Genomic DNA, 18194 nt, shown 5'->3' with positions numbered 1-18194 from the left:
ATTTTAAATAGCAATGTGTCCACGTGGACACATATATACCTTTAAAATACACTAATAAATAGTGCAGAGGGTAAAAGGTCCTCCATAAAGTTCGGTATCGTTACAGCAATTTCGGCCAAAGTTGGAGTATTTTTCAGACCCTTTTCTCTATATTTATTAAACCAAACTTTGACCTCTACTTACAATGTAATTGTTTCGATGAAGAAATGTCGTTTGACAACCCTTACCCAAGAGTGGATCCGCCCCTACTCCCTAATTATTTATTCGATACCAATAAGCTAATAAATTAACTTTATAATTGATTTATCAATTATTGATTAGTTTTGAATACTCCTATAATAACACAACAATGGGTGTAACTTGTAAGTATGTATATTTTCCATAATACGTGTCCTAGGAATATGCTTATCCTATTTTTGGAAAAATCCACCATCCTACTTTGTCCGTTAATAGTACGACAAACGCCATTTCCCGTAAAAACAGAGCAACTTTCTACTAACGTCAAAGACAGACGTCTGTTAATTGCTCAACCAATAGGAATTGGACAACACGAAACGGCGAAACTTTTTTACGCCGTTAAAAACGCTTTTATTATTTGTCCCCCCATCCACTGTCTTCCCAACCAGTCAATTCCACAGGCTACAGCCGGTTCCAACACTAGTTAACACCTTAACCATGGTTAAATCCCTCTTCATCAATTCACCTCTCTTTTTCTGTGTTTCCTCCACACTATCAATCCCCAAATTCCTTGAAGATATATAGAGAGAAAGCTGCTGTTTCTGCCCTTTCTGAATTTGTTTTTCAGTTTGCATGTTTGGATTGTTCTAGTAAAGGAGTTGTTAGTGCTCTTCGTTTGAAGTTGATTTTGTGTTAAGGGAGATTTTCCTGTTTTTGTTTTGTTGTGGATTGATTTGTACTGGAAGTGTTTGGAGGATGAGAGATCTGTGTTGAGTGTATGTGTTAAGGAAATGTCTACTTCTGAGAGTTGCCGGAATGCTACCGGCGCCGGAAAAGGTAATTTTTCTGTAATTAAAAGGGTTTACCATATGCAGCTGCTTTCCTGTTGTGTTTGTGCCTCAAATTTTTTACCTAAAGGATATCAATTCTACTTTTGCTAGTGAAAATTTCTGTAATTTCTACAATTTTCATTTCTATGTTTTGTGTATGAAGTTGATGCTGAGAAAGCGTTGTACACGGAGCTATGGCGAGCATGTGCAGGTCCGCTTGTGACAGTGCCATGTGAAGACGAGCTGGTGTTCTATTTCCCACAAGGTCATATTGAACAGGTTTGCGTCTATATGTGCTTTCTAAATTGAGATTACGTGCTTAATTTCCTGAACCATAATTTTACCAATGAATCAACTAGGCTTTATTTGGACTAGTTAAATTTTTTTTAATTCATTTTGCTCCATTCATAATTCATGCCTGTTTTTAGTTGATGTGTTTGAGTTTGTATGCTAGGTTGAAGCATCAACAAATCAAGCTTCAGACCAGCAGATGCCAGTATATAATCTTCCTTCTAAGATCCTCTGTCGTGTGATTAATGTCCTGCTGAAGGTAACATTTTTGTTGAATACAAAGTCTTGTTGTTTGGCCTAGCTTCCCTTTAGTTTTTCCTCATGAATGATAGCCTATCATGGATTCTGTAATCTTGGTGATTATGTATTGACTTGTGTGTGTTCACAGGCTGAACCAGATACTGATGAGGTGTATGCACAAGTGACTTTGTTGCCAGAACCAAATGTAAGTTTACAATGTGCCAACCAAGAATTACTTGTTAGTTCTTTTTGAAGTTTCTATGTCGTTTTGAGTTGGACATCTAATTTAATGGAACATCCTTGTAGCAAGATGAGAATGTGGCATCGAAGGAACCGATGCCCTCTCCGCCACCACGATTCCATGTGCACTCTTTTTGTAAGACATTAACAGCCTCTGATACCAGCACTCATGGAGGATTTTCTGTCTTGAGACGGCATGCTGATGAATGCCTCCCGCCTCTGGTTAGAAGAATTGTTTCTCAATGCAGTTATGGTGCCTGTATTTGGATAATGTAAGTAACTTTTGGTGGTTAATTTTTTGTAATAGGATATGTCTCGGCAGCCTCCAACACAGGAGTTGGTGGCCAAAGATTTGCATGCAAATGAGTGGCGCTTCAAGCACATATTCCGGGGTATGATGCTTAATGCATTCTTAATCACTTTGTGTCTTTAAATTTTGTGACATGTACCACCTCCCATTCCTTTTGGGTCAATCCTTGCAGACGTAAAAGATGCACTATCACAACGTTGCTTTTTCATAGATCATAGGCTAATTTAATTTGTATGATCATATCTTCATTGAAATTTATTTGTTTATGTATCACGCCAGTTACAATGTTGGAATATTGTGAGTGGAAGGCAATACATTGTGACTTCAGAAACCTTTGTAAATTATTAGCTGATCGTTTGGCACAAACTTGGAGGGATAGGGAGGGAATCCCTTGTGTTTTAGCGATAAACCAAATGCATGTTATATTGTTTAAGTGGTTTATATAAGTAACTCAAGGAAGCAAAACTATGTTATGATCTCTCAATAATGAGATAGAATCAGTGTGAGGAACAAAAACATTGGATTTCTTGCTGGAGGAGAGGAATGAGTAAAGGAAAAATTGCTACTGTGATTCAGAGACTAATCAAAAAAATATTTTTGCTTGTGTGGTCAAGGGTGTTCTTTTGAACCTTTTGTCCCCTTCGTAATTCTTTTTTTCGGTTGCATGGGGAATTTGTTTTGAGAGTGTTGAGACTTGAGCACTATTGCTTGATGTAAGGTGTGGTATTACAATGCATTGGTTGGTTGTTCTTGCTATGTTTACTGAGTTTTATTTTCATGCTTTCATCAGGCCAGCCTAGGAGGCACCTTCTTCAGAGTGGTTGGAGTGTCTTTGTTAGTTCGAAAAGGCTTGTTGCAGGGGATGCATTCATATTTCTTAGGTTAGCATTGACATACTGTCTCTTTTTTCCATTCTCTTGTGTTCATTAAATTCTAAAATGTTGGGTCACTCTATTGCTCTATTGTTAGAGGTGAGAATGGGGAGCTTCGTGTTGGAGTCCGACGTGCCATGAGACAGCAGGGTAATTCTCCATCATCAGTGATATCCAGTCATAGCATGCATCTTGGTGTCCTTGCTACAGCTTGGCATGCCATTCAGACGAAAACACTGTTCACAGTATATTACAAACCAAGGTAAGTGATTCAAAGAACCAGGGAAAAATAGTTTATGCTTGTTCCATAAATTGAGATCTATATGATGAAAGGATTTGGCTTTGTTACCTACTTATTGCTCTGGGATTTCCCTTCCTCACTGCTTTAGTATTATGTATCATAGGACGAGCCCTGCTGAGTTTATAGTTCCATATGATCAGTATATGGAGTCTCTGAAAAACAATTACTCCATCGGGATGAGGTTTAAAATGAGGTTTGAAGGTGAAGAAGCTCCAGAACAGAGGTACATTAGCAGCACTAGAACGATCATTTTCCTTCTCTAGTATTACATGCGATTCTATGTGGTTTAGACTTTGATATTAATCAAGCATATCTGTGTTATGCGCTTTCAAATCAAATTCATACTATTTGGTGATGTTTTGCGTTAAATAAATTACTTTTCTCAGAACCCCTGATTTTTTTGTTTACTCCAAATTCTTATAGGTTTACTGGAACTATAGTTGGCATTGAAAATGCTGACCTCAAAAGGTGGCCCGAGTCGAAATGGAGATGCCTGAAGGTAGAATCCACTTTCACTTTTTTTTCTGGTTGGTTATCTTTCTCTCATATTTAATACTGAAGTATCATTCTTTCTCCCCTGATTTTAAGGTTCGATGGGATGAAACTTCTGCTATTCCTAGGCCAGACCGAGTTTCACCCTGGAAAGTAGAGCCAGCTCTTAGCGCTCCTGCACTTAATCCACTTCCAATACCAAGGCAGAAAAGGCCTCGATCAAATGTTCTGCCCTCGTCTCCTGATTCTTCTGTACTTACTAGGGAAGGTATATGACTTGCCCTTATATTTGAATTCCATACGCTGAATTGCGTTTATATCTACGTTTCAAGCTGAGTGTTTCTTATCTACTTTTGGCACTTTCTTAAGGTTCATCCAAAGTAACTGTAGACCCTTCACAAGCCAGTGGGTTTTCAAGGGTTTTGCAAGGTCAAGAAATATCGACCTTGAGAGGCAATTTTGTAGAAAATAACGAGTCAGACTCTTCTGAGAAGCCACCTGTATGGCAACCATTACTGGATGACGAGAAGGCTGACGTTCATTCTGCATCAAGGAAATGTATATCAGATAAACGGTTTCCTTTAGCGAGGCCTGAATCATCTTTTACAGATCTTTTATCAGGTTTTGGGGGGCAATCGAGTTCCTCTCATGGGTTCCATTCACCCACTAGGGGCCAAACAGCACCTGCTAGCTGGGTTAAGCGACAAGCACTGGATAAGGAAACTGATTTCAGCTTACTGGGAAAACAATGGTCACTAGTGTCTTCTGGTCTCTCACTTAATCTGATGGATTCAGGATTGAAGGGTGCAGATACTCTTTATCAAATGCGGGGAACATCTAGACTCAATGGTTTTAACGAGTATCCAACCCTCCCTGGTCATAGAACTGACAATCAGCAGGGAAATTGGTTAATGCCCCCGTCCGCGTTGCCTTATATTCAGATGTCCACTCGTTCTGGAGAAATTATGCCTAAACCCATGGCTTCACCACAGCCTGAAGCCATGAAACCCAAAGAAGGGAACTGCAAACTATTTGGCATTCCCCTTGTAAGTAAATGTGCTACCATAGATCCTGTCATGTTGCGGAAAAATTCTCCGATTGACTCAACAAGTAACATGCATTTTGGTATACACCCACATCAATTCCCTATAACTGAATCTGATCAAAGGTCTGAGCAATCAAAGGGATCAAAGCTACCAGATGACGGGATCACAGTTCATGATCAGGAAGAACAATTCCAAACCTCTCATCCTGGTACTCGAGATAGAGAGGGCAAAGGCCTTGTTAATTCAACAAGGAGTTGCACCAAGGTTTGCACCTAGGCTTTTGGCTTAATTTTTGCTTATGACATTTTGTGAAACTTCAATAATTTGGGTTATTTTGATTTAAGGTTCATAAACAGGGTACAGCCCTTGGAAGGTCTGTGGATCTTGCAAAGTTCAACAACTATGAAGAATTGATAGCTGAACTGGATCACATTTTTGATTTTAATGGTGAGCTCAAGGCTCGGAACAAGAACTGGCTGGTTGTATATACTGATGATGAGGGTGACATGATGCTTGTTGGAGATGATCCATGGCAGTAAGTGCTCTCCTATTCTTTTTGATGCATAAAGGATGGAAGATGGTTATCTTTTCGGTGCTTCCTAAGTTTTGCAGTTATCTGAATTCATTCTTATGCTGCTTTGTTACCTATTGTCTTTGTGAAACAGAGAATTTTGTGGTATGGTTCGCAAGATTTTTATCTACACGAAAGATGAGGTGCAGCGGATGAACCCTGGGACTCTCAATTCAAAAGGTGAGGACATTTCTTCTGTTGCAGAAGGCTCTGATGCTAAAGAAGTGAAGAATCTACAGCTTCATTCTGATTCCAGTCCGGAAGATTCTTAGAGAATAGAGAGGTCCTCCTTAATTTAGGTATTGAAAGTAAAATGCTAAAGAAAATATCTGTTGGCTCATTTTTATCTGCTGCTATATTATTTACTACTCCCTCCGTCTAATTTATGTGAAAGGTGGTTGACTGGGCACGGAGTTTAAGAATGAAAGGAAGACTTTTAAAACTTGTACCATAGATGTTTGTGTGACTATAAATCATCTCATTAGGGGTAAAATGGGAAGTTTAAAGTTAATGTTACTACTAAATATGGAAATGTGTCATTCTTTTTGAGATTGACTAAAAAGGAAGATTGTCGCATCAATTGGGACAGGGATGTGGGGTGACAGTTGCCCTGCTGCAGTATCTAGTTCGTTGACAACTTTTAATCTAATTTGACAGGTTTATAAAAATCTGTGGAAAATACTACATCCACCCAGCTGTTGGCATTTTTGGGGATTCTGGAAGGTGGTTACCCACATCAATTCCCTTTTCGCTTCCGGATGGCTGGTCTCCACATTGATGCAGCTTCTGTAATTCGCAGTTTCGACCCTTTTTGGCGCCAACTTATGGTGACTTATCTATATACAGAATACATGAATTATCAGCCTGGTCACAATCTTGCTTTCGCTTATTTCCCTATGTACATACCCAGTTTTAACAATTTCTCTGGCAGCTCTAGATGTAAATAAGAAGTTGATACAACAGCATACCTTGTCTACTGTTAATTTATGTACAACTGGTAGCCAACTACTTTGAGTACCCTACATATATCAGGCTATCAGCAGTTGTGGTCATCCGGGTGAACATATGTCATGCAAATTTTGGTCTTATTGATCAAGTTACTGCTTCGTCCCTTTTGATTAACCGTGGTTGACGCTCACATATGGCCAGCTCCTTCTGCAAACATTGGGCAATTATAGTAGACATAGTCAGTATTTCTGAACTGGAGCAAATTCCCCAAAGCTTGGTGACACCATGGTGTGGCAATTTGGTGCCATTTTGTTACCAGAGTACTGGAGGCCCAGAGCTTGGCCTGACAACGCAGAATTGGCTCAGTTGTTGATCGACAAGGGTGCAGAACACAGCTTATCAATGTGGGGCATTTTGAGGCAGTGGTGCAGTTAACGGGATTGGTACATATAATGTTGAGAACTTATCTCGTGCCAGCCTCTGGTTCTTTCAGAATATCCGATGGTGATTTCATTGAAACTTCATATTGCAGACAGCAAGTAGATGTTGCTGAATATAGGTATTTTAAAGTTATCTTCATGCTATTAAACAAGCATATGGTTCATGGATCTTGTGCCGGCCACTCACATAATCCCATGGAATCATGAGTCCAGACTCCCGCTACTGTTCTTTTAGTATCTGATGTGATCCCTTGTAGACATCTCTGACAACATATATGTGTTGCTGGATTCCTTGTATATAAGAAAAGTTGCCACTGAATTACCTGTGGTAAATCATTGCTTCCATGAAACAAGCATCATAGTGCATGGATTTTGTGTCCAGCCATCCTTGGGACAGTGGATGGTGTTCGGGGCTCCTGTTTGCTGCTGCTTGTCCAACTTATTTAAGCAGTACCCATATCATTTAAAGCTTTACTTTGTTAATCTCCATCCTCCGCCCCATCTCCCTCATTGTATGAACACATTAATGGAGCTCGACTAAAATTGATCTCTTATGATGAATTTGTTGATATTTGTGAAATGTGTTTATTGTCCCAAAGAGAAACTCTTGATGCTTATGCACTCGTTATTTTCGAAGAAAGGTTTGGCTGAACAAGGTTAACTAACAAATCCATAGAAATTGTTGAGCAATTCAATAGTACTTATAGGAGCTTGGTTTCAAAATGAACACTTTTTTGGGTACCACATATCAAAAGGTACTTTTCCTAAAAACTTAGATAAAGAATGACAGTTTGCCTAGAAATGGGCTATCTGTCTCAAACATTGATAACTTCGTCTATTCTACTCCCAAATACAACACAAATATTTTTAAAAAGTTCGCTCTTAAATGGGCGAATTATTAGCTTTTCATGCGAAGGAACATCTCTTCTTTAACACTAAATATGTGTTCTTATTCACTTTATTTTTTTCTCATTTGCTTTTTTATCTTCTTCTACTAGTATTGTATTTGATCTTTGAAAATTGATTGTTGGGTCTCAACAATCCGGAATGTTTGTATATTCAATTGAACCTGGTGTATGTAAATGCGAAGAATATTGTAAAATGAGAAACATCAGGACATTAAGAAATTTTGGTCTTCACCTTTAGATTTGTATGTGTTCAAAGGTAAGAATTTTAAGTTGTCCACTTCAAACTAAAATTGTAAAAAATATACTACATGACAAATTCAAACTACTAAAACTCTACAATCATACTACATAAAAACTATTATCAAGGAAAAACAACATAATAATTAATCAACTATAAAACATTTTCAAATCAAATAGAAAACAAAGAACATATGAATATTCAGATATTTTGAAGTGAACAACAATTTTTTTTTCTTTGAACACGAACAACTCCAAAATTTATGACCGAAATTTCTTGGAGTCCTCAATGTTTTTGATTTTAAATACTCTTCACATTTATGTTCACCCGGTTCAATTGAATATATATATATATCTTCCGAATTGTTGAGAGTTGAGACATGAGTCATGACTATCAATTTTCAAAGAGCAAAATATAATATTAGTAGAAGAAGATACAAGACAATTTGAAAAATTGTGAAGTGAATAAGAACACATATTTATTGTTGAAGAAGAGATATTCCCTCATATAAAAAGCTAACTCATAAATGTGGAGTAGGCTGAGTTAACATTGTTTGGGACAGTTCGCCCATTTGTGGGCAAAGTGTTTGTTTCAGCTTGTGTTTTTAGGAAGGATCCTTTTAGTATGAGTTGCCCAAAAGACATTCATTTTGAGGCCGAACTCGTATTTATAGTGTTGTCTCTCTCCCCAGGTGTTTCGGAGAGGAAAATTAGCCTACATATTTAGATTTTATGAAATATTGCAAGACATGGAAAATACATTCATAATATAAACATTACTGAAATATCACCCTGTAAACTATTGTAATCTGAGTCAAATAATAATGAGAAAAGAGGTAAACATAAGATGAGAGATACGAGGACAACGATTTAACTGTCGCCTACAATAAACTAGATATGTTTTTTGATAAGGAGTGTCTTGTTAATACAACACTTTCTTGTGACCAACTACAATCTTAATCCAGTATATTTCTGTAAAATCATTAAAGCTCAACATAGAAAGGATGCTGCCTTCTCGACGTGGCAAGATTTACCCGAGCATTCCCAGAGATAAAACTCAAAAGTTGCTTCATAAGCCCCACAAAGCTTAGTGGCCAACACAAATGAACTCCTAAAAGACGATAGACAGACTGTTGAGCTAAAATGTGATCACCTGTTCTAAACAGGGATAGGCTCAGGAGCCGGATCCGAGGGAGTACCACTACTTCCATTGAGGACAGTCACATTGCCATCTGAATCAACGTCCACAATAACTGAATCACCTTCTTTGATCTCACCTGCAAGCATTTTCTCAGCCATGCTGTCCTCTAACAGTCTCATAATAGCTCTTCTCAGAGGTCGTGCTCCATAGCTAGGGTTGTATCCCTCGTCAACCACCCTGTCTCTAAACCTCTCTGTCACTTGAAGTTCTATTTCCTTAACTTTCAACCTCTCAAATACCTCCTTAAGCATGATATCAGCTATCTCCTTAACCTCTAACTTAGTGAGTTGACGGAATACAATCATCTCATCCAATCTGTTCAAAAACTCTGGCCTGAAGTACTGCTTCAATTCTTCAGTCACTAAGCTCTTGATACGATTGTAACTGCTATCCTTCTCATCAAAGTCGAGATCAAAACCAATACGACGGCCACCTTTCTCAATTACACTACTTCCAACATTTGATGTCATGATGAGAAGTGTGTTCTTGAAATCTACAGTTCTACCCTTGCTGTCTGTCAATCTTCCATCTTCAAGAATTTGAAGCATCATGTTGAAGACATCAGGATGAGCCTTCTCAATCTCATCAAAGAGCACAACTGTATAAGGTCGACGCCTAACAGCTTCAGTCAATTGACCACCCTCCGTGTAACCAACATAACCAGGGGGGGATCCAATGAGCTTAGAGACCGTGTGTCTTTCCATGAACTCACTCATATCAAGCCGGATCATTGCTTCTTCAGAACCAAAGTAATATGTAGCCAGTGCCTTTGCCAGTTCTGATTTCCCAACACCAGTGGGACCGGAAAAGATGAAACTAGCAATAGGCCTATTGGGATTCTTGAGCCCAACTCGCGCACGTCGAATAGCGCGACTAATGGCTTTGACAGCTTCATCCTGGCCAATGATTCGTGTGTGAAGTGTTTCTTCCATTTTTAGGAGACGGTCAGATTCGTCAGTGGAGACCTTCTCAACAGGGATACCAGTCCAAGAAGAGACGATGTGCTGAATATCTGCTTCTGTCACAAGAGGACCTGTATCTGCAGCCTCACTTTCAGCCTTGCTCACCTCTTTGTTTTTGTCTATGAGGGCTGTGATCTGTGCCTTAAGATCCATTTCTCTATCACGTAATTCCCCAGCCTGTTCATTAATCCAAAACCATCTCATTAGGAAATTCTATAATTACAATACTTGATAAGAAAATAGTTCACGCTATAACCACCATTTTTAAGGGGTTCTTTAGATGTACATAACAAACTCAGTACCTTTTCGAAATCTTGACCGCGAACAGCTTCATTCTTCTCCTTTGTAATCTGACGAAGCTCTTTCTCGAGCTCTTTTGCTTCCTCGGGGAGCTGGAGAGCAACAACAGAGCATTGTCACTCAACAAATAGTAGGGCAATGACAGATTAAAAGAGAGACTAAGGGAGCATTTCATACCTGAGCATGGCGAAGTCGAACACGAGAACCAGCTTCATCAATCAAATCAATTGCTTTATCAGGCAGAAATCGGTCACTGAAATGTGAAGACGTAAGTGAAAAGATGTATCACTTTGCAGAATCAGCAAAACAAAAACCTTTACACGAAAATCAATATCGTGGAATCTAGGATAATCTTTTCTGGAGATAAGCATAAAAACCTAATTAGATGCTGATAAAACAAAAGTAAACCAACTTCTATTATCACACTTTACTATCATAAAATAAGTTGAACTTCCGGTGTACAGTCTGTAAAGGCAAACATATTTCTTCAAGGTACCAATGCATCAACAATTCAAGGCGAGAAAAGAGTAAAAAGGTATAAGGAGACATTGGAACATGGTAGAGATTAGATACCTGATGTACTGGTATGAGAGCTGAGCAGCAGCCACTAAGGCCTCGTCAGTGTAACGAAGTTTGTGATGAATCTCATACCTCTCACGAAGCCCTTTCAGAATCTGTATAGTTTCATCAACAGTAGGTTCAGGGACCTTAACTGGTTGGAATCTCCTCTCTAGTGCAGGATCTTTCTCAATATGCTTTCTGTATTCATCCAGTGTAGTAGCTCCGATACACTGACAAGAAGCCAAGTAAATACTATTGAGTTACATGTAGAAGTTCTTTCTCCTGCTTTAACTGAGCAGTCATTTTTAACCTTCTTATGGGGCAGTAAAATGCATGTTAAAACAATGATATATCTTCTAGAACATTGGGTTGTTAACAGAAATATTCTTAGTTCTCATTTTTTATTTCTAGAAAGAACAGAAAGGAAAGAACAAGCGAAGGAGGATAACTTACCTGTAGTTCACCTCGAGCTAGGGCAGGTTTCAAGATGTTTGCAGCATCGATGGCCCCCTCTGCTGCTCCAGCTCCAATCAATGTGTGCACTTCATCAATAAATAGTATTATTTCATCACTCTGTTTAATTTCCTCCATCAGCTTTTTTAGCCTTTCCTCAAACTCTCCACGGTATTTTGTCCCAGCAACAAGCAATCCCATATCAAGAGTTATCACCTAATTATCACCAAAAAGCGACTCTTAGGAACAACGAGAAAAGTAGCTATATCATAGCACGAAACATTCAACAAAGTTTCAGATGGATTAGATTCACAAAAATAGGCGGTGGACCTTTCTCACTTGAGTTCACTTCAGTTTGATAGTTTGAGCTAAGAATTAAGTTCAACAAGGGATACTAAATCGTTTTTGCTCAATTAGTTGTAAGCATAGATCCACAAATCAATCTACTAAAAAGAAATATGCCAAGAGAACAAGTAGCACGGAAGAATTTATATATAAAAAATTTCAAGAGAACACAAAGACACTGAAAATATATTTGACATATTTCAATTAGTGGAGACAGAATAGAATGCACATTCATTTGAACCTAATCCTTGTGAACCAAAAATACCACTAGACTGGACCCGCATGACCCTGCTCAGCTTCTGGATTCACCATATGATACAACAAATGGGAGAAGAAAGGACACAGGTAAACATCACATTCTGCAAGCGATCACACATGACATACCTTCTTCCCCTCAATTGTTTCAGGGACATCACCGTTTGCAATTCTTTGTGCCAAACCCTCAGCAATAGCTGTTTTGCCAACACCTGGTTCTCCAATAAGACAAGGGTTGTTCTTAGTCCGCCGACCCAAGATTTGAGTGACCCGTTCAATTTGCGGCTGTCTTCCAACAACGGGGTCCAATTTTCCCTAGAAACCAAAAATGGACAGCTAAATTATTCACAACTGTTCACATATCATAACAAATATAATTTTTTAAATTACCTCTTCTGCCAATTTTGTCAAATTTGTTCCGTACTCCTCCAGTGTTGGCATTTTTTGGCCAGAAGTTCCACCTCCAACACTAGCACCAACAGCCTCATTACTCTCACCAACCATTCGGATCACCTATTTTTAGAAGAAGAAAACCAATAAACTCTGGTTATGGTGAAGCCAAACAATCCAACTTCCCACAAAAGCACAATATTAAACTACCCAGAGGAAGCATGCGAGATCTACTACTTGCCTGAGTGCGGATGTTGCTGGGGTCAGCACCCAAGTTTTCAAGGACACGGGCAGCCACACCTTCACCTTCACGTAGCAATCCAAGTAGCAAGTGCTCCGAACCAATATAGTTATGCCCTGAATCAACCAGTTCATAAATGGAATAAATATTTAGACAAATAATCATGCTGGTGCATGTAGAAGACCAGAAAGGCAAGCAAAAGAGAAAGAAAATCATTGACATTTTAACAACTCCAATTTGGTACTGAAGAGAAAACCAAAGGTGTCAATGAAGCAACATCAGAATAAGATTCAACCGGAGAACCACTTATAGACATGTCCCAAAGGTAATCCAACAACAAATATCCACCTATCTAGTCTTTTAATCTCGATGAAGCCCTTTGGGGTTGTAAATCCCACCCCATCAGCTTTTGCTTGATGGGCTTTTTGGTGTGAATACACAGTTACTATTATCAAAAAAAAATATAGACAATTAAATAAGGATACCTAGCTGGCGGGCTTCCTCCAGAGAGAGTTCCAGAACACGCTTGGCACGAGGGGTAAAAGGGATCTCAACAGCAACGAACCCACTACCCCTTCCAATTATCTTTTCCACTTCCACACGAGCATCTTTCAAATTGATCCCCATCGATTTAAGAACCTTGGCAGCAATACCAGTTCCCTCACCAATTAGACCCAACAAGATCTGCTCAGTGCCAACAAAATTGTGACCAAGTCGTCTGGCCTCTTCTTGTGCAAGCATAATGACTTTTATCGCCTTCTCTGTGAAGCGCTCAAACATTGCTTTTGGTACAAATCGGCAACCTCGTGGTCGTCTGACATAAGTTGCAGCAGCTACTTTGGATTGGAGAGTTTGTCCAGATCTAACTAGTGTATCTATTGCATTGCATCCTCGCAATCCTGTAAAATCCCTCAGTGTAAGTGAAGATGATTGTGCATTGCATAGCATTGTAACAGCTCTTTTTGTTTTCCCAGATCCATTGAATTTGGTTGTCCTTTCACCAGCAACTGACGATGGGATGCTTGTTGACTGAACTAGAGCTCTAGCCATGATGGACCTGCCCAGGAGAAGAAAATAATCAGAAAAGCTCTCCTCTGATAATCGAAAAATATCAAATCTTCCAGATGACAAACCCATAACAGTATATGAAGTCAGTGACACATCAATCAGCCAACATATCAACAAATTATCAAATTCAAAAACTGATAACAAGTGAAGGTTCATATTTTCCAATCCAGAGGGAGCTAAAAAGTTTGAGGCACAGTGCATTAGCAGAAAGATAACTGAAACAGAGAGTTCCCCAGAAGAAGTAGAAAAAGAATATCCATACTCGACAGGAGTTGATGCATGACCTATAGATTCTATGTAACAAAATATGTAACCATCCGTGTGAAACATGATTCAATGACATAAACCAAATTTAGTCTACCCTCCAAGATATAAGAACTGAAACACTACGCAACTGCTGAGTAGTACGTGCGCAATCCAGGATTGAGTAGCCAAGGTTTCATGAATAGATTGAACAAATAGGACAATACACACACAAATATGTGGGGTTTGCAAACTAAATACATGGTTATAATAGGTTAGCATTGTGTAGCATTATCCCCATTTTTCTCTTCCTTAAAACTCCCCTAATAGTTTGTTGCAACACATTAGTATGGGAGGTTTGTTGGTCCTTGTTTGCAAAATTGAACTCAACACCATTTGTCCGAGGATTCCCCTCTGTTCCGCTTTCACCACTCTGCTACAGAGATCTTTAGAATGATTAAAAGAACCTCAGCAATTTTGATCAGATTATTCAAATTTCCAGCTCTTAGTAAACCCTAGAGAGACTGCTTAAAGGACTGTAAAACTGATAACCCAAGAAAATTCAACTAATCAGTTTCAGTACAAAATCCTAACAACACGAACAAGAGTACAGGAAAGAATAAGCTGAAGACACGTCTATCAATCCCAAGCTAGTTTAGACGCTCTACAAACGAGCCAAGAATCCCACCATAAGTACTACAACACCTAAAACCTCAATCCCAAGCTAGTTTTGGTTAGATATACAAATCCTCACTATCCATTTCACTCCAGTTTAAACCCATCTCATTCCAATACTCAAAATATGTTCAAGCAAAGCTCTTAAAACATTGAAACAAAGTCCACTCAGTATAAGCTGAAGGCACGTCTATCAATCAACTATGCTTCAGTCCCAAATTAATTTTGGCTACAACCTACAAGCCTCTATATTACCCCCACTCTATTTGGTCCCATTCCATTCTAATACTACTAAACAATTTAGCCTTGATAAAGAAAATTGTCTTGTAAGACGCAAAATAAAAATTTTCAAATTCTCAAATCTTACCTTATCCTTAAGTTTGATTTACAAAGAGAAATCGAAAACAAGAAATTAGCTCAAGAAACAGCTCAAAGCAACTCAAATAACAAAAAAACAACACACCCACTCAGTGTAATCCTCCAAGTGACTCAAAGCAACTGAAAGAACAAGAAATTTAGCTAAAAAGTTGCAAACTTTACCACTCAATTAGAAAATTAGCTTATCTTTTGCGTATGTAGAAAGCAAGAATTTCAATATAAAAGAGTATAATTTGAAACAATAAGAGAGACCCAAATATGAAAACTATAAGATATGAATAAATCAGCCATATAAACACGTCAAAGATTAGGTAAAAAGAAAGACAACCTGAATAATAGTGAAGTCCCAGAAGAATCTGGGAGATTGTTGAAGAATATAGACGAAAAGGGGGGAGATGGGTTTAGAGGAAAATGGGATTAGGGTGACTGGATTGGAGGAGAAGAGAGGAGAGGGGTTGGGGGTATATATTATTTTTTTATTTAAGAAGATAATAGATGTGGATGATAAATAAGTAAGCGTTATCTACCCCTTCTCATATTATTTTATTAGCATTTTAATTTTAGAAAAAAAGAGTAGCATTTCTCTTTTCACAAGTTACTCCCTCGTACACCTAAAATATCTCTCTCTTATTTTTTAAAAATATGACAAGCAACAGTGGTAGTCCTAGAATTTTACACAAGTGAATTTAATAAATTACTTCAATTGACAATAATAATAGTATCGACAAGAGAAATTAGTTCATGGTTTTTTTTTTGGCATGGGATTTAGTATGCTATAACAAAATGAACAATTTATAAAATCGAGATTCATTTTTCTTTTCTTTTCAAAAATGGGGAGGGAGGGGATTAAAACAATTAATAACAAAAATGGAAAGTTGATTTGGAAAGAAATTGTTGTAGATAGTAGAAAGTTCCTGGTGCAAGTTTGTACGAGGCCAAGTATGGACCGTACACAGTTTTACGGCCCGTAGAAGGCTTTCGTGGATGATATCCTCAAAGTTTGGGAAAATGTCAAGTCTCAGATGGGTTTTTACGGACCAACAAGGCGATTCGTAGAGTAAAGTATGACTCATCTATGGTGCTTGTGGGTTGAGTTCCAAACTTGGTGAAATTTGACTACCTTGGATCTACAGATGGATTATACAGCTCGGGGTTGGGTGGTTGTAGTTGGCCTTTAGAACTTGGGCTTTCAGTAATTTGGTGCATGGATGGCCAATATGGCCCGTAGATGAAAATACGAACCGTACATGACCGTTCGTGGTTGAGGTACTAGACTTAGGAGGATTTCTAGGCTTGAGTAGTACAAGGGGTGTTTGACGGATCGCAGTTGAGGTTTGTGGTCCTTGGTCAAAGATGTTGGTTTTTCAGTAATTGGAGAGACTAGTACGGTCAATAGTCTCATGTACGGTTTGTACATGGGATCCGTAGAAGTGTTCCAACAGTTATTTCTCAGAGTTAATTAGGTCTTTTATTTCTACTCTTTTAATATCTAAACTAAGTCGTGTTTAGACTATTCCTAAGCCTTTTAACTATTTTTTACACTTCAAATTTCTCCCCATTCACTCTCATTCTCTCGGAACTCCAAAAGCTCTCAAGTCTTCTTCTCCAATGATCCTCTCAAGGTGATCTAGGGTTTTTCAATCTTCAAATCTCCTCTTCCAAGTTCAAATATAGGGTTCATCAAGGTATATGGGAAATTCATCAATGGAGAAACCTCAAAATCTCTTCTTGATTCTTACCCAAATTCTAAGATTTCGTGATTCATGTATGGGTTCAATTGATTTAAGGCTTTTTCATCATTATTGATCTTATTATGCATGCTTTGATCATAATTACATGTTTTCCATGATTTTCACATGAGCTCATGATATATGACAATTTTGATTATGAAATCATGCTTTAATGATATGCATGTTTTATGAATTGAAGAGATCATGATTCAAGGATACTTTCGAATAAAGTGTCAACATAATTTTATGAAATTAGGTTGCTTCCGATTGAAGTATTCTTATTATGAAAAGATTATCATGATTTAGATGTTTTCGATTAAGTGTCTCTTATGAATTAATTATATTATGAAACCAGTATATTTAAAGGAGTTATTCTTATGATTATGAGTTTTCGTGAATGATTTCGTATTACTAGATTCTTACCATTTCAAAGACTAAGATTATGAATATGTTATAATTATGCATGTTTTCCTTTGGGAGTTTAATTAACACCGACTCAGACTAGTGACAATACCCAGGTCCCTGAACTACAGCCCCCTGTAGGATGTCCCGATTGGACAATAGCTAGTGAATCCATCTAAGCTTAAGAATATGGTCCTTACCTTGACTAGTAGGACAATCTATTTTCGGTGTGGGGGCATGTAACACCTCAAAATTAGGAAAGTCTAAAGAAAAAAGAAAATGCAGATTTTTGGCACCAAGAAAAGTTCTACGAGTCTAACCTACGGATCGTAGGAAATCCTATGGGTCATAGGAAGTAAATCGTAGAACCTAGTGTTGAGTTTTGGAAATTTAAGTTTCTGAAGTTTAACCTACAAATGAACATGATGGGTCGTAGGATGGTTGACGAGTCGTAGATGGGTTTCGTAGAAAGGTTCCAGACTTGATGAAATTTTGGACCAAAAGTTGGGTTCTACGGATGGGGTCTACGAACCTTAGGAAATTCTATGACTCGTAGATTGGTCTCGTGGGAAATAAGGTGAAATTGAGTTTCTGAAGTTGATTCTACGATTGACTAGTACGGGCCATAGAAAGTTCTACAGACCGTAGAAACCATCTGGCAGTTATTTAGCTTGGTCATGCATATCATGTTTTCGATTATGTCCTCTGATGATCATGTTTTACATTTTATTTCATGTCCCTCATACTTAGTACATTTCGGTACTAATGTGTACTTGTGCCTGAATTGTTTCACTAATGTTGGGTCTGACGATCATCCTCCTCCCGCTCGTGGCTAGTTGGCTTGACCATTTGAAGTTCAAGAGTTGGTGAGTCCTCATGTTATGATGACCATGTTACATTTACTTTTCTTTCATATGTATTTAGTTTTTGGATGTTGTATATGGGTACGGGTTACGTCCCGACCACTTCTTGAGATGTTTAGAATGGCTTGTCGAGACTATGATTAGACTTTCACTTTATGTCAAAACTCTTTTATTGATATGGGAATTTTTACCTTTATTTCTCATATCTTCTATTATTATGTTGT

General features: G+C 38.2%; 2 protein-coding genes across 4 annotated transcripts in view; one reads left to right on the top strand and one right to left on the bottom strand.

Moving 5' to 3' along the window:
- The first annotated feature begins 773 nt into the window (after positions 1-773).
- Positions 774-7308, top strand: LOC125830390 (auxin response factor 2B). The gene is made up of 15 exons (XM_049509574.1): positions 774-1014; positions 1171-1286; positions 1462-1557; positions 1687-1743; positions 1845-2000; positions 2086-2170; positions 2879-2969; positions 3058-3222; positions 3365-3484; positions 3685-3760; positions 3850-4021; positions 4123-5063; positions 5144-5334; positions 5465-5669; positions 6028-7308. Exons 1-14 carry the CDS (start codon positions 969-971, stop codon positions 5640-5642), a joined length of 2490 nt encoding a protein of 829 aa, XP_049365531.1. The 5' UTR covers positions 774-968; the 3' UTR covers positions 5643-5669; positions 6028-7308.
- Positions 7309-8743: 1435 nt separating this feature from the next.
- The window catches only part of LOC125830388 (ATP-dependent Clp protease ATP-binding subunit ClpA homolog CD4B, chloroplastic), a 569404-nt gene continuing 559953 nt past the window's right edge, over positions 8744-18194 (bottom strand). The window contains exons 1-10 of one of the 3 annotated variants that reach the window (XM_049509571.1): positions 15304-15452; positions 13097-13668; positions 12612-12727; positions 12371-12493; positions 12110-12295; positions 11381-11596; positions 10940-11157; positions 10544-10619; positions 10369-10458; positions 8744-10243 (exon numbers count right to left, since the gene is read on the bottom strand). In XM_049509571.1, the coding sequence (XP_049365528.1) occupies positions 9062-10243; positions 10369-10458; positions 10544-10619; positions 10940-11157; positions 11381-11596; positions 12110-12295; positions 12371-12493; positions 12612-12727; positions 13097-13661 (2772 nt within the window). In that variant the 5' untranslated portion in view covers positions 13662-13668; positions 15304-15452 and the 3' untranslated portion in view covers positions 8744-9061. Of the gene's footprint in view, positions 10244-10368; positions 10459-10543; positions 10620-10939; positions 11158-11380; positions 11597-12109; positions 12296-12370; positions 12494-12611; positions 12728-13096; positions 13672-15303; positions 15453-18194 lie in introns of those variants that run through there. The other 2 variants (XM_049509572.1, XM_049509573.1) reach the window with 2 other exon arrangements.

This window comes from Solanum verrucosum, unplaced genomic scaffold (genome assembly GCF_900185275.1).
Source record: "Solanum verrucosum unplaced genomic scaffold, falcon-dt-bn FXZP01000228.1, whole genome shotgun sequence".
Classification (NCBI taxonomy): Eukaryota; Viridiplantae; Streptophyta; class Magnoliopsida; order Solanales; family Solanaceae; genus Solanum; species Solanum verrucosum.
The sequence above is the reverse complement of the archived record's forward strand: the minus strand, read 5'-3'. Positions and strand labels throughout refer to the sequence as shown.